General features: G+C 45.2%; 1 protein-coding gene across 1 annotated transcript in view; it reads right to left on the bottom strand.

Annotated features, from left to right (window-relative positions):
• The window catches only part of p2rx2 (purinergic receptor P2X, ligand-gated ion channel, 2), a 99,138-nt gene that overhangs the window by 20,522 nt on the left and 61,307 nt on the right, over positions 1-17,309 (bottom strand). The window contains exons 7-8 of the mRNA XM_070886376.1: positions 10,300-10,441; positions 2,735-2,871 (exon numbers count right to left, since the gene is read on the bottom strand). Of these exons, the coding sequence (XP_070742477.1) occupies positions 2,735-2,871; positions 10,300-10,441 (279 nt within the window). The remainder of the gene's footprint in view (positions 1-2,734; positions 2,872-10,299; positions 10,442-17,309) is intronic.

The raw sequence follows: 17,309 nt of genomic DNA on the forward strand, positions 1-17,309 counted from the left end.
AGTTGTCATTGTCAGGTCTTTGCTTGATGTCACACCTAAATGCTTTTAGCTGCACCTGACAGAACTCAGTGGTAATGAGATGTTGTTGATGAAGATGTAGTTACACAAATGAAAAGAAATGACTATAAATTCAGAGATAAAAGAAAAAATAAATCACAAGTTAGGCCGCTGCTGGAGTATTGTGTCCAATTCTGGAAGGCACACTTTGGGAAGGATGTTAAGGCTTTGGAGAGGGTGCAGGGAAGACTTAATAAAATGGTACCAGGAGAGACTAAACAATCATAGATTCCAGAAGCTGGGATTGTTCTCCTTAGAGCAGTAAATGTTAAATAGAGACGTTCAAAATTATGCCTGGTTTGATAGAGTAGACAGGGAGAAAGTGTTTCCACTGACAGGAAGGTCGGTCACTAGAGTACATAGATATAAGATAATTGTCCAAAGAACCAAGGGGAGATGAGGTATTCTTCTTTACTAAACGTGTTGTTATGATCTGGAATACACTGCCTGAAAGGGTGCTGGAAGCAGATTCAGTGGTAACTTTCAAAAGGGAATTTGATGTATACTTGTAAAGTAAAAATTTGCAAGCCCTTGGGGAAAGAGCAGGAGAGTGGGACTAATTGGACAGTTCTTTTACAGAGCCAGTATAGACATGATGTGCTGTATGAGTCTAGTGAAATAACAAAAAATTCTGGTAATGCAGCAGGTATGTTAGCACTGGAAAGAGAAAAGATAGATTAAAATTTTGGATGGGTGTCTTTCATCAGAAGTTTTGATATGGTAGCACCAATGCAAATAACGGGTGACTCTTCCCTTCCCTTCTCCTCAACTTCTCCATCTCTGGGGATAGACTGTCCACTGTCATGTACTACAGGCCCACCAAGTCCCTTTGCTACCTCTTATACTCCTTCCGACCTCACTTCCTGCAGTGACTCCATTCCTTTCTCCCAGTTTCACAATCTCCATTACGTCTTCTCTGACGATGCCACCAACCACACCATAGCTTCCAAAATGTCCTCCATTTTTGTCAATCGAGATTCCCTGCATGATAAACAAGGCCCTCGACTATATCTGTCCCTTCACTTCCCTTCTCCTACCTTCCAGAATTACGATAGGATTTTCCTCACCTTCCACTTTACCAACCTCCGCATTCAACAGATCATCCAGCGCTATTTCCACCACCTCCAACGCACTCCCACCACCAACTACATCTTCCCCTCCCCTCTCATCATTCCAAAGGGACTGTTCCTTCCGTGACACCCTGGTCCACTCCAGCATCACCCCTGACACTTGCTGTCCTTCCTCGACATCTACCCATGCAAACACAACACCTGCCCTTTCACCTCCTGTACCACTGTACAGAGCCCCAAATACTACTTCTGCGTGAGACAGCAATTTACTGGCACTTCTTCCAACCTCGTATACTGTATCCTCCTCTACATTAGGGAGATGAAATGCAGATTGGGTGATCACTTTGCTGAATACATCCACCTGTGCACAAATGTCGCCCTGAGCTTCCACTTTGACTGTCCATTCCACATCCACTCTGACCTTCCTGTCTTTGAACTCCACTGTTCCAATTAAACTCAACGCAAGCCGAGAAAAAGCACCTCCACGTTCTACAAGGCACTTTGCAGCCTTCTGGCCGTAACATTGAATTTAACAACTTCAGGCCTTAACTGCTCCTATTTTCTGTCGATGGCAGCGACTGATAATTTAGGATGAGTGCACCATCACTACTGAGAATGGGGGAAGATTATCAGCTGGTGCTTTGGATGGGGATGCCCACACAGCCGATGGCGTGGTCTGAATCCCTGGTGTCTACTTGCCTTTTTCAACCACCACATTTCCATTCCACTGAATCCTTGTCCACATTGCCAGATTTTTCATGCTTACCTCTGCTCTTCTACTATAACCATTCACATATCCTCTGTGTCTCAGATACTTCTTTCATTTCTCTAATTTTTCTCATTATTACCTTTTTATCTTGTGCCATCATCAATTCTGTTATTTAATCATTTCCTGTCCGTCTCATCAAGTCTCTTTTTTCCTCTCTCCGCCCCCTTTTCCCTGGCCCTGTTCCTTCTTTTAAGCTGTTTCTGCAACATCTTCCAGTTCTGACGAAAGGTCATCGACCTGAAACGTTAACCCCACCTTCCTCTCTCCATTGATGCTGCCTGCACAAATTGAAACTCTTCTCCACTCTATCCATCAATGCTTGTGATCTTGGAGCCCTAATGTTTGATTGCATTCTTCAGAATATTGAGTGCTGTAGGTGGAATGCATGAAAGTGCAATTAGGTATTATCTATAGTGGGAATGGGCTTGAAGTGCCAAACTTTTATGGTCTTGCTCCTTTGAGCTTTTTCTCTCCTTCTTCTACGTTTCAAATGTACTATCTTACATGCTGTTCCTGCAATCTAGAGCCTTTTAAAGCCCAAGCTTGATGTCAACTAACCACTGTTTCTTGATTTACTTTGTCTTCTCCTTCAATTCTTTTCAACCTTCATGGTGCCCTCCATTATGCACACTGGTCCATCTACCTAAGCTTCTCAATCTTAAAAAAATATCCTTCATTTGATCTATAACGTAATTCTTATGTAGTAGCATGTGAGTATATATATATATATATATATATATACATCTATATATACTCACATGCTACTACATAAGAAGTATGTAATAGAACAAGAACATGCACCCAAAAGAACAAGCACCTAAAAAGAGGATGTACTGACCTGAAATTATATCCGATGGAGCTGCTGTTACTTTTAGAAGTGGAATCGAGCCTCCTAAAGGAATAATGAGGATTACATTCTGAAGCTGCCTTATCCAAGTCACAGGTCCAGCTTATCATTACTCCCAGGATTCCTCCCTATATTATACAGAAATAAACAGAGTGGAATCAATGCATCACGAGATGGAGTACAATCCACCCATTTAATTTTGATGATCAGATACTCCATGTCACACAACTGTTTTATGCTGTTGGGCCCAGAGGGCTCGAGTGGGATTTTTCTGGAGGACTGAAGGCAGAATTGGAATATTGGAAGTGTCAGGCTAGATGAATATTCTGGATTTTCACTTGATTATTTTTGGTGATCAGGGAGAACTTTCCTTCAGGAAATTACATGAATGAACTAATAGAGTCGATTGTACTTTGTTTGCAGAATGAGTAGCGTTGATAGTCTGAATGGCCTTTTGTTGTGCCATTCTTTCTTATGTTTGTAACACAAATCTCTATGGTGGAAGCAGTGATAGGTGTGCAACTTCACAAATGCCAGCAGAATTCTGAGCAAATGCGAGTCTGTCCCTTCAATAAATCAACAATTATAACAAAACTCAACAATAATGGCAGAACAAGATCCGCGGGTTAATGTGTTAAGCGGGCGTTTGGTGGTGATTAAAGGCAGATTGGGAGCACTCCTTTTTAATAAGCACTGTTTCTGCAACACTGAGAGGCAATACACACTTGGAGTCCCCAAGACTTCATGCTGGTAAGGTTTCCCAATTCATTACTTGGTAAAGTCAATTCCATTAAGATGAAACTGTTGTTAAAATGTGACTGTTTCATCTTCATGGTTTCTCTGCCGCTTTCAAGAGACAATAGAAAGCCTAAATGGAAGTTGTTGTGTATCTGTAAAGCATGCACGTCCATGTTCCGCCACCAGGGAGCTCATCCCCTGAAGTTCCAAGGGATCCTAGCATCCCTTGGGAGCACTGTATATAAGCTGGCACCTAAGGCCTGTTCCTCATACTGGAGTGTCTTATTAAAGACTGAGGTCACTGTTACTTTAACCTCCCTGTGTGCAGTTAGGAACACAATAACTGGCGACGAGTATACGAATCCAATGCAAAGATGCAGCAAACTGTGGGCATCCTGGAGAAGTTCTCGGAGGGTGAGGATTGGGAAGCCTATGTCGAAGGGCTAGACCAGTACTTTGTAGCCAATGAGCTGGACGGAGAAGGAAGTACTGCAAAAAGGAGAGCGGTCCTCCTCACGGTCTGCGGGGCACCGACCTACAGCCTCATGAAGAATCTTCTGGCTCTGGTGAAACCCACAGATAAATCGTATGAGGAGCTGTGTACACTCGTTCGGGAGCATCTCAACCCGAGGGAAAGTATGCTGATGGCAAGATATCGGTTCTACACGTGCCAGCGATCTGAAGGTCAGGAAGTGGCGAGCTACGTCGCCGAGCTAAGGTGACTTGCAGGAGAATGTGAGTTTGATGGCTACCTGGAGCAAATGCTCAGAGATTTTTTTGTACTGGGCATTGGCCACGAGACCATCCTATGAAAATTTTTGACTGTAGAGACACAGACCCTCAGTAAGGCCATTGCGATAGCACAGGTGTTTATGTCCACCAGTGATAACACCAAACAAATCTCTCAGCACAATAATGCTAGCAATGTTCATAAGTTAACTGGAACTGTGCTTGTGAGCAGAAATGTACAGGGCAGAAACCACGAGTCTGCCACTGCCAGCAGGCCTTAGGTGACCCAGATGACTCAGAGTCCGCAACAAAGGATGAATGCAAGGCAATTCACACCTTGTTGGCGTTGTGGAGGCTTCCATTCAGCGTATTCATGCTGCTTCAAAGAGTATGTTTGCAAGAGCTGTGGAACAATGGGGCATCTTCAACGAGCTTGCAGACAAGCTGCAAGCTCTGCAAAACCTGCTAACCACCATGTGGCAGAGGAAGATCAGTCCATGGTGGATCAAAGCAATTTTGAGCCACAGAGAGAGGAGACAGATGCTGAAGTACACGGAGTGCACACATTTTCGACAAAATGTCCACCCATAATGCTAAACGTAAAATTGAATGGCTTACCCGTAGCCATGGAACTGGACACTGGCGCTAGCCAATCCATCATGAGTAAAAAGATGTTTGAGAGACTGTGGTGCAACAAGGCATTCAGACCAGCCCTGAGCCCCATCCACACGAAACTGAGAACGTACACCAAAGAGCTTATCACTGTCCTGGGCAGTGCCATGGTCAAGGTCACCTACGAGGGCACGGTGCACGAACTGCCACTCTCTGGATTGTCCCGGGCGATGGCCCCACACTGCTTGGAAGGAGCTGGCTGGGCAAAATCCGCTGGAACTGGGATGACATACGAGCGCTATCACATGTCGATGAGGCCTCATGTACCCAGGTTCTTAACAAATTTCCTTCCCTTTTTGAGCCAGGCATTGGAAACCTTTCCGGAGCAAAGGTGCGGATCCACTTGGTCCCAGAGGCACGACCCATTCACCACAAGGTGCGAGCGGTACCTCACATGATGAGGGAGAGAGTGGAAATCAAGCTGGACAGGCTGCAACGCGAGGGCATCATCTCCCCAGTGGAATTCAGTGAGTGGGCCAGCCCGATTATGCCATCACTTTTGAATACTGGAACAGTCAGGATTTGTGGCGATTATAAAGTAACTATTACCCGCTACCTAAGGCAGACGACCTATTTGCGACGCTGGCAGGATGCAAGATGTTCACCAAGCTCAACCTGACTTCGGCCTACATGACGCAGGAGCTGGAGGAGTCTTCGAAGGGCCTCACCTGCATCAACACGCACAAGGGACTGCTCATCTACAACAGATGCCCGTTTGGAATTCGGTCGGCTGCAGCGATCTTCCAGAGAAACATGGAGAGCCTACTCAAGTCGTTACCACGCACAGTAGTCTTTCAAGACGACATATTGGTCACGGGCCGGGACACCATCAAGCACCTACAAAACCTGGAGGAGGTCCTCCAGCGACTGGATTGCGTAGGGCTGCGGCTGAAGAGGTCAAAATACGTCTTCATGGCAACAGAAGTGGAGTTTTTGGGGAGAAACATTATGGCGGATGGCATTCGGTCCACAGATGCCAAGACAGAGGCTATCAGGAATGCACCCAGGCCACAGAACGTCACGGAGCTGCGGTCGTTCCTGCAACTCCTCAACTATTTTGGTAACTTCCTACCGGGGTTAAGCACCCTCTTAGCGCCCCTACATGTGTTATTGCATAAAGGTGAGAACTGGGTATGGGGAAAAAACCAAGTAATTGCTTTTGAGAAATCCAGAAACATTTTATGCTCCAACAAGCTGCTTGTATTGTATAACCCGTGTAAAAGACTTGTGCTAGCATGTGATGCGTCGTCGTACGGAGTCGGGTGTGTATTACAACAAGCTAACATTGCGGGGAAGTTGCAACCTGTCGCCTATGTGCTTCCAGGAGCTTGTCTAAGGCCGAGAGAGCCTACAGCATGATTGAGAAAGAGGCATTAGCGTGTGTTCGGGGTAAAGAAAATGCATCAGTACCTGTTTGGCCTCAAATTTGAGCTGGAAACCGATCACAAGCCCCTCATATCCCTGTTCGCTGAAAACAAGACGATAAATACTAATGCCTCAACCCACATACAAAGATGGGCACTCGTGCTATCAGCGTATAACTATACTATCCGCCACAGGCCAGGCACCGAGAACTGTGCGGATGGTCTCAGTCGGCTATCATTGCCCACCACGGTGGTGGAAATGGCACAGCCTGCAAACTTGTTGATGATGGCGCAGCCCGCAGACTTGTTAATGGTCATGGAAGCATTTGAAAATGATAAATCACCTGTCACGGCCCGCCAGATTAGGACTTGGACCAGCCAAGATCTTCTGCTGTCCCTAGTAAAAAACTGTGTACTGCATGGGAGCTGGGCCAGCATCTCCGTTGAAATGCAAGAGCTGTCCATTCAGGCAGACTGCCTGTTGTGGGGTAACCGCCTAGTGCTACCAAAAAAGGGCAGGGAGACGTTCATCTCGGATCTCCACAGCACACATAGTAATGATGAAAGCGATAGCCAGATCCCACGTGTGGTGGCTCGGTATCGACTCTGACTTAGAATACTGTGTACAGCAATGCCGCATGTGTGCTCAGTTGAGCAATACGCCCAGAGAGGCACCATTAAGTTTGTGGTTCTGGCCCTCCAAACCATGGTCAAGGATCCATGTCGACTATGCGGGCCCGTTTCTCGGTAAAATGTTCCTGGTGGTGGTGGATGCTTTTTCAAAATGAATTTAATGTGAAATAATGTTGGGAAGCACTGCCACTGCCACCATTGAAAGCCTGAGGGCCATGTTTGCCACCCATGGCCTGCCTGACATACTGGTCAGTGACAACGGGCCATGTTTCACCAGTGCCGAATTTAAGAATTCATGACCCGCAATGTGATCAAACATGTCACCTCGGCCCTGTTTAAACCAACCTCCAATGGGCAGGCAGAGCGGGCAGTACAAATAATCAAACAGAGCCTTAAACGAGTCATAGAAGGCTTACCCCAAACCCGCCTGTCCCGAGTACTGTTCAGCTATCGCACGAGACCCCACTCGCTCACGGGTGCCCCTGGCTGAGCTACTCATGAAAAGGACACTTAAAACCAGACTCTCGCTGGTTCACCCCAACCTGCATGATCAGGTAGAGAGCAGGCGGCAGCAACAAAATGTAAATGATGGTCACGCCACTGTATCACAGGAAATTGATCTGAATGACCCTGTGTATGTGCTAAACTGTGGACATGGTTCCAAGTGGATCGCAGGCACGGTGATAGCTAAAGAAGGGAGTAGGGTGTTTGTAGTCAAACTAGACAATGGACAAATTTGCAGAAAGCACCTGGACGAAACGAGGCTGCGGTTCACAGACTGCCCTGAACAACCCACAGCAGACACCACCTTTTTCGAGCCCACAACACACACCCAAAGGATCAACAACACCACGCCGGACCAGGAAATCGAACCCATCACGCCCAACAGCCCAGCAAGGCCAGGCTCACCCAGCAGAGCAGCCCTGCAGGGCCAACAACACGCCAGCCCAGTGATGGCACAGCCAACACACCAGAACAGACATCTGTACCGAGGCGGTCCACCAGGGAAGGAAAGGCTCCCGACTGCCTCACCTTGTAAATAGTTTTCACTTTGACTTTGGGGGGGGGGGCAGTGATATTGTTTATCTGTAAAGCATGCACTCCCATGTTCCGCCACCAGGGAGCTCATCCCCTGAAGTCCCAAGGGATCCTAGCATCGCTTGGGAGCACTGCACATAAGCCAGCCCCTAAGGCCTGTTCCTCACTCAGGAGTGTCTTATTAAAGACTGAGGTCACTGTTACTTTAACCTCCCTGTGTGCAGTCTCATCTGTGTTAGGGACACAATAGAAGTGTGGCATTGTTAGAAGAGCACACACCCAACATGTAATGTGTTGACCCTGCACCTATTTGTGGGATCAGGTTCATTTGCACAATGGAGGCAAGTTTCCAGCATGATAAGCACCCGGCACCAGAAAGCTCGCCAATTGGAGGAGGGAACGCAGGCGCACAAAGCGAAGGAGGAACCCCTAACATTCATTCTTTTAATGTATATGAGTAGAAAACCTTGCAGATGTAGAGAGAAAAGCCATGGAGTGGTTTGGAGATGGTGAACGAGGAGGATTCCGAGTCCATGAACAGTTCTGATCTCGATATTATAAAAAGGATATAGAGGCACTGGAGAAGGTGCAAAAAAGATTTACTAGAATGATACCACAACTGAGAGGTTATACCTATCAGGTAAGATGGAGCAGGCTGGGGTTCTTCTCTCCAGAAAAGAGAAGACTGAGGAATTACCTGATAGAGGTCTTTAAGATTATGAAAGGGTTTGATAGGGTAGACGTAGAGAAGATGCTTCCACTTGCGGGCGAGACAGAACTAGGGGCCAGAAATATAAGATAGTTACTTATAAATCAAATAGGGAATTCAGGAGAAACCTCTTACCTGGAGAGTGATTAGAATGTGGCACTCGCTACCACGGAATAGTTGAGAAGACTAGTATAGAGGCATTTAAGAGAAAGCTAGATAAATAAATGAGAGAAAGGAATAGAAGGATAAAAGAAAGACTTGGATTTATTTAGCGCCTTTCGCCACCACCATAGGTTAATCGGGTTTGATGAAGAAGGGTGGTAGGAAGTTCGGGTGGAACATACACACCGGCATGGGCCTGTTGGACGAATGGCCTGTTTCTCTGCTGTATCACAAAACAATTAACTGGTCATTCATCTTATTACTGTTTGTGGAATCCTGCTGAATGCAAAGTGGCTATTGTGTTTGCATTTCAAATTAAGCTGTTATTACATGGTGTTAGCATTTTGTATTGTTTTTAAGAAACTCAATAAGGCTGACATAAATGCAAGTCTTTTTTCAAATATACAAAGGTGTCATATGAAGAATATTCTCAGTTCTAACCTGTTGTAATGTGCTTTAGAGTTAATGAGTGTGAAGTCACAGAGAGAAATTACACTTTTGGGTCCCAAGTTTCCACATGATTTGCGCCTGATTTTTAGGAGCAACTGGTGGAGAACGGACTATCTTAGAAATCGCAATTCTCCACATTTTTTTTTTCTGCAGTTCTAGTCAGGTAGAACAGTTCTACTTTGGAACAGAATTTTTCTTCAAAAGGGGGCGTGTCCGGCCACTGACGCCTGATTTCAAAGTTTCCACAGTGAAAACGTACTCCAAACTAAAGTAGAATGGAGCAAGTGAAGATTTTTGTAGAACTGAAAAAGCCTTGTCTACACATTAAAAAATCAGGCGCAGGTTACAAATTAGGCTTCCAGAACGAGGTGGGGGGGGGGGGGAGGGTGGGGGAAGGGAAGTCATTAAATTCTACAATAAATCCTTATTTATACTTCTACAAATATTATACAAATAAATCCAACCTGAATAAACATTTATAAGCAAAGAAAAGATTAAATAAACCATCTTCCTACCTGTGTGAAAGTGCTTCAGGCACGGAGAATTCTGCAGTCAGCCTGAGGCGCCCGTTCTTCCCGCGGGGGGGGTGGGAGGCGCCCGTTCTTCCCGCGGGGCGGGGGGGGGAGGGGAGGAGACAGTGAGAAGGCTGCAAGTGCTGATGTGCTGATGGCAATGTGCTTTTAATTTAAAAACATTCAAAAATTAAACAGCTACGAAGAACTACAAAAATGGCTGAGTGCCAATGTTATTTTCACACTGAGCATACGCGAACGCTCCAATGCGCACGCGCAGCGTTGCCAGCAGGAAAAAAACTAATTTAAATAGTACCCGCCCCCTCCCACTTACAAAATCGGCGCGAGTGTAGGCTCCGCCCCCCCTGGGCGCTGCGCCAGGCAGACAAGGAGCTGCAGAACGCTCCGGAATCGCGATTTTTTTTTTTAGGCGCCGTTTTAGGCGCGAAAAACGGGCGCCCAGCTCGGAGGGGCACCCGTTTTTTATCGTGTGGAAACTTGGGCCCATAGTAACTAAGTTTATAGAACAATTAACATAAATAGCTGTACCATTTTGCTGAGGTTATCGAAAGTCTCTCCTGCTTTCTCAATAATGAAGCTCAATGGGAAAATGGGACAATAGAGGTTAGTGTCCTCATCAAACGTGCAGCTTCTCAAATAACCTGGTTCTCTATTTTCCTGAATGTTTCCTCTGAGAATAAAAATGTCAGAAATTATAAAGAATAGATAACATGACAGAATCAGAATTGAGGTATTGCTTACTGTCAACAATCCTGATAGTATTTTAAAAAGTTAGTCTGCTCAATAAATGAAAATAAATTGAGCATTCTTTTACATAATATCAAAATTGTTATTTGTGCAAAATATAACCTAATAACTTTCTATCTTTTAATAAAATATCAATTATTCCTTATTTTAAAAGTGAAGCTTTCTAGATTATTGAAAAATAAATAAATTGTTAAATTAAACAAAATCTGATTTATTAACTCCAGTTTACACAATGATATTCTCTATCTAAAGCATAGGACATTTGATATGTTGGACATGCAAACACCTATGTCATCCTGCTCTTACAGGAGACCGCATTATAAAAGAGTTCATCTTTTCCTCCAATACCTATAGAATCAGGGACAGAGGGAGAGACTCACTGAAAGATCAGGGACAGAGTTACGAGAATGGTATCAAATTAAAAACAACGACATACAATGAGGCCAAGACTAGTGGGAGGCCAGAGGATTGGGAAACCTTTAAAAGCCAGCAAAGAACGACTAAAAAAATAATAGAGAGGGAAGCTAGATTAAGAAAGTAAACTAGCACGAACTATAAAAACAGATAGTAAGAGTTTCTACAGGTATATAAAAAGGAAAAGAGTGGCTAAAGTAAATGTAGGTCCCTTATAGGATGAGAAGGGCAATTAATAATGGGGAACAAGGAAATGGCAGAGACATTGAACAAATATTTTGTATCGGTCTTCACGGTAGAAGACACTAAAAACATCCCAATAGTGGATAATCAAGGGGCTATAGGGAGGGAGGCAGACAAGTCCCCTGGACCTGATGGCTTACATCTTAGGATCTTAAAAGAAGTGGCTGCATCGACAACGAGATTCAACACCACCTCCAGTGTGCCAGTACAGCCTTCGGTCGCCTGAGGTAGAGAGTGTTCGAAGATCAGGCCCTCAAATCTGGCACCAAGCATATGGTCGACAGGGCTGTAGTGATACCTACCCTCCTGTATGGCTCAGAGACGTGGTCCATATACAGTAGATACCTCAAATCGCTGGGGAAATACCACCAAAGATGTCTCTGCAAGATCCTGCAAATCCCCTGGGAGGATAGACACTCCAACATCAGTGTTCTCGATCAGGCCAACATCCCCAGCATCGAAGCACTGAGCACACTCAACCAGTTCCGTTGGGCAGGCCACATTGTTCGCATGCCCGACACAAGACTGCCAAAGCAGGTGCTCTACTTGGAACTCCGACACGGCAAAGAACATAAGAAATAGGAGCAGGTGTATGCCATTTGGCCTCTCGAGCCTGCTCCGCCATTCAATAAGATCATGGCTGAATTGATTATGGACTCAGCTCCACTTCCCTGCCCACTCCCCATAACTCTTTACTCTCTTATCGCTCCAAAATCTATCTATCTTCGCCTTAAATATATTAATTCAGTTACGTGGATAGACTGGAGAAGCTGGGGTGGTTCTCCTTGGAGCAGAGCAAATTGAGGGGAGATTTGCTAGAGGTGTTCAAAATCATGAGGGGTCTGGACAGAGTAGATTGAGAGAAACTGTTTCCATTGGTAGAAGGGTCGAGAACCAGAGGACACAGATTTAAGGTGATTGGCAAAAGAACCAAAGGCGACGCAAGAAAACACTTTTTTACGCGGCGAGTGGTTAGGATCTGGAATGCACTGCTTGAAAGGGTGGTGGAGGCAGATTCAACTTTATTTTTCAAAAGGGAATTGGATAAATATGTGAAGGAAAAAAGATTGCAGGGCTATGAAGATAGGGCAGGGGAGTAGGACTAGCTGGGAGTCGGGCCAAATGGCCGCCTTCCGTGCTGTAACCATTCTATGAGAGGAAGAGACTCGCTGAAGAATCGGGGACAGAGGGAGAGACTCACTAAAGCTTCAATTGTACAGAGCCTTGGTCAAACACATCTGGAGTACTATAATCAGTTTTGTGCACCAAACGTCAGGAAAGATACATTGGCCTTGGAGGGTGTACAGCAGAGATTTATCAGAATAATGCCCAAGGTTTAAAGGGCTATATTTTGAGGACACATTACATAAACATTACATAAAATTGGTTTGTATTTCCTTGAGTTTAGATTGATAGGGGATGCTATGATTGAGCTCTATAAAATGATAACTGGATTTAATAATTTATCTTGTGGGGATTCCAGAACAAGAGGGCATAATCTTACACATCGAGGTGGGCTATGAAGGCGTGCATTCAGGAAGCAGTTTTTCCCCACATAGGGTAATGGAAATTGGAGCTCTCTTCCCCCAAAAGGGTGTGGATGCTGGGTCAATTGAATTTTTCAAGGCTGAGATCGCTAGGTTTTTGTTAGGTAAGGATAAAAAGGGATATGGAGCAATGCGGGTAAATAGATTTGAGGTACAAATCAGCCATAATCTAATTGAATGTCAGAACAGGTTTAGGGTTTGAATGGCCTATTCCTGTTACCTATGTTCCTATATTTATCCCGCAGCAAGTCGTATGCAGCCATCTATCCCCCTTAATGTCCTCGAGTGGCTTCCAGTCACTCAATATCTGAAGTTTAAAATTCTACTTCTAATGCTTAACTCCTTGCATGACCTTTCCCTCCCCTATCTATAAGCACCCCCCCACCTCCTGTGACTGTGGCCTCTTGTGTAGCTCTGCCCCCGCCTGGCGCCTCCCTTCACACCGTTGGTGGCCATACCTTCAGTGACATGCACTGTAACTCCCTCTCAAACACCCTCCAGCTCCTTCTCCTTTAAAATCCTTCTTAAATCCCATTTCTCTGACCAAGCTCCTAATAGCTTCATCTTTGGCTTTGTATCCTTGTTCTATGAAACAATTTGGGTTTGTTTTTCGACATATAAATGCAAGTTGTTGCAGCTGTGCGTGGTGCTGTGATAGGATTTTCAATGTGAAAGGTGTCACAGAGCATCCACTGTTTCAGTGACACCTTACAAGGTACTCGTGTCTATCCTTTCCTCATAAAATACTGAAAATGCTTTCTGAAATAAATGTTATCCACCATTTTTACCTCTAACTATAATTTTTAATGTCTGACATGAAGGTTTGAACAAAAGGAAAGAAAATCACATAAATTACATATTCCCATGTTATCCATTGAATAGTCTTTTTGTCTTTTAATACCAACATTAAAGTTTCTACCTCAGTCTCTCCCGAAAATCTGGGCTTGGGCTCGATGGGCTTGAAGATCCATGGCTATTCCACCATCCTCCCACTGTAACTCTAATGGGAAATAGGCAGAAACACCAGAAAATGGTCAACAACCAGTTGTCTGGATCTCCACTATTTCCGGGAGTTTTTGATATGCCTTGTAATGGCAGAATCTTCACCTGACCCGTAGAAAGCCAATATCGTGGAATGTTGGGAGCTTCCGTTAGCAGAGAGACAACACAGAGTTAAGAGGGAGACCATTTTAGCAGACTAATCATGTGCATCACCAAAGCATTGACTAGTGTGTAGATATAGTACAGCTCCTCTGATTGCTTAGACAATTACAGCAGTGAATAGCTGAGCCATACAGACCAGAAAGATCTCAGATGTGATCCAATAACCTTTACTGAGTTAGCTCGGTCACAGCTGAGACAGCTGTAGTTTTACAACTGGCTCAAATACCCTTGGGTTCGGGTGTGGAAAATTGGACAGAGATTTTGCCCCTGATCAGTAAGTGCAGGTTAGACATCTGGTGAGGATATAATTGAGCGTAGCAATGATGGCCTGCAGTCCAGTAGCCTCCCAACATATTATCTGGGCTCACATGTTATGGATGGCCAGTTGCACTTGATACCAGAGGGTGACAGGTGCCCATTGGAATGGTAAAAACAGCAAAGGGACAGTATCCTCAGGAGGAGAGGGAGAAGAAAATGTGCAAGGAGAAAAAGCATATACACTCTCCGTGGTGTTCCTTATACATACATATATAGCCCACACTAATGTTCCTTGCACTTGTATATAACTTTCAGTAATGCCAATACATATATGTAACTCTCAGTAATATCCTTTTTTCAACTACATACTTTCAAAGGTGTCTGCAATACCCATACATAAATCTCAGAGATGCCTCCAAACAGGTATATAACCCTCAGTCATACCCCTACATATGTATATAATGCTCAGTGATGTCCATGAATACACTGGAAATTTCCTGAGGGATTCTCCTGATCATCCACTGTAACTTCAGTGGAAGATCAGCGGAAACTCCAGATAGATCCTTAAGCTGATCTTCCGGTGAAGTTATGGTAGCGAATCAGGAGAACCCTGGAGGAAATTCCCAGTGATATTCCTCAGTGATGACACACACATGCACAAAGCTTTCAGTGATGCCTCTGCAGTGAGGTATGCAATCCTCAGTGAAGTCCCCTAGATATGTGTATATCCCCTCAGTGATTCCCCATAAAAATCAACATGGTGAATGTGCGTTTGCTGTATACTCTTGTTGAACAACAAGTGTTATGTATGCAAACCTCACCAATGTGTAAGACTTGCCACCAGGGGGCACACCTGTGGGAGACCTAAGGGTCACCTGTGCACCCTGGGCAAGCAAGTATAAAAGGCAATCCACCATGCTGCCTCCTCACTTTGGAGTTATATTAAAGAGACCAAGATCACAATGGTTTGAGCTTACAACACAGTCCTGTGGAGTTATTCTGAACATAATAATTGGCGACAAGTTACAGATCACAAACTTTCACGCGGTAATGGCTCTGTTGGTATTTTTGAGAGATTTGTTGAGGGTGATGATTGGGAAGCCTTTGTTGAGTGCCGCGACCAGTACTTCATGGCTAATGAGCCGGACACGGCGGAGACGGTGGTCAAGTGCAGGGCGATTCTCCTCATCATATGTGGATCTTCGATATATAACCTCATCAAAAATCTGCTGGCACCGGTCAAACCAACGGACAAGACTTACACAGAACTGTGCACGCTGGTTCGGGAACACCTCAAGCTGAAGGAGAGCATCCTAATGGCCAGGTATCGCTTTTACATGCACCATTGTTCCGAGGGCCAGAACAGGGCGAGTTTTGTCGCCGACCTAAGATGCGGAGCAGTGCGAATTTGTTGGATCTTTGAGGGAAATGTTGCGGGACTTTTTCATGCTTGGAATCGGCCACGAGGTCATTCTTCGCAAACTGCTGTCTGCCGAATCCCTATATCTGAGCAAGGCCATCACGATAGCCCAGGCTTTCATATCCACGAGCGATAACACGAAACAGATATCTTCATAGCATCGAAGCTGACCGGCAAGGTACTGTGCATAAAATAATGCCTTCAGCAGGCAGAACTGTACATGGCAGGGCCTACACGACCGCAGAGGCCAGGCCTAGGGTGACTCAGAGGCCGGGGTGTGACTGCGTATCCATTAACACCATGTTGGCACTGCGGGGGCAGTCATAGAGCCCATCAATGTCGATTCAAGCACTACGTGTGCAAGGGCTGTGGAACAATGGGGCACTTCCAGCGAATGTTCAAATGACCTCTGACTCACCATGTGGCAGAGTCAGCAGAGGACGACCGATCCAACGCGGATCACGCTGAACAGGTAACTCAACCTGAGGATGAAGAGGAAGTGTATGGGGTACACACCTTCACCACCAAAAGCCCTCCAATAATGTTAAAAATTAAACTTAACGGAATTCCAGTCTCCATGGAATTGGACGCGGGGGCGAGTCAATCAATCATGAGCCAGAAGGCTTTTGAGAAACTGTGGGGCAACAAGGCACAGAAGCCAAAACTGAGCCCGATTCACACAACGCTGCGCAATTACACCAAAGAACTCATACCTGTTATCAGAAGTGCGGCGTGAAAGTATCTTACGACGGAATGGTGCATGATTTACCACTATGGATTGTACCAGGCGATAGCCCAATGGTGCTCGGCAGAAGCTGGCTTGGAAAGATCTGTAGGAACTGGGACGACATCAAAGCACTGTCTTCGGTGGATGAAGCCTCGTGTGTCCAGATGCTAAACAAATTCCCGGTGTTATTTGAGCCAGGCATCGGCAACTTCACAGGCGCCAAGGTGCAGATCCATCTTGTTCCTGGGGCATGACCCGTTCATCACAAGGCCCGAGCAGTCCCATATATGATGCGAGAGAAAGTTGAGATCGAGCTGGACAGACTTCAACATAGAAACATAGAAACATAGAAAATAGGTGCAGGAGTAGGCCATTCGGCCCTTCGAGCCTGCACCGCCATTCAATGAGTTCATGGCTGAACATGCAACTTCAGTACCCCATTCCTGCTTTCTTGCCATACCCCTTGATCCCCTTAGTAGTAAGGATTACATTTAACTTCTTTTTGAATATATTTAGTGAGTTGGCCACAACAACTTTCTGTGGTAGAGAATTCCACAGGTTCACCACTCTCTGGGTGAAGAAGATTCTCCTCATCTCGGTCCTAAATGGCTTACCCCTTTTCCTTAGACTGTGACCCCTGGTTCTGGACTTCCCCAACATTGGGAACATTCTTCCTGCATCTAACCTGTCTAAACCCATCAGAATTTTAAACGTTTCTATAAGGTCCCCTCTCATTCTTCTGAACTCCAGTGAATACAAGCCCAGTTGATTCAGTCGTTCGGTACCCCACTAGTCACCGCCTGCCATTATGAAAAGTACCCATTTAATCCTACTCTTTGCTTCCTGTCTGACAACCATTTCTCAATCCATGTCAGCACACTACCCCCAATCCCATGTGCTTTAACTTTGCACATTAATCTCTTGTGTGGAACCTTGTCGAAAGCCTTCTAAAAGTCCAAATATACCACATCAAATGGTTCTCCCTTGTCCACTCTACTGGAAACATCCTCAAAAAATT

This window comes from Pristiophorus japonicus, chromosome 8, assembly GCF_044704955.1.
Source record: "Pristiophorus japonicus isolate sPriJap1 chromosome 8, sPriJap1.hap1, whole genome shotgun sequence".
In the NCBI taxonomy this organism is placed as follows: Eukaryota; Metazoa; Chordata; class Chondrichthyes; family Pristiophoridae; genus Pristiophorus; species Pristiophorus japonicus.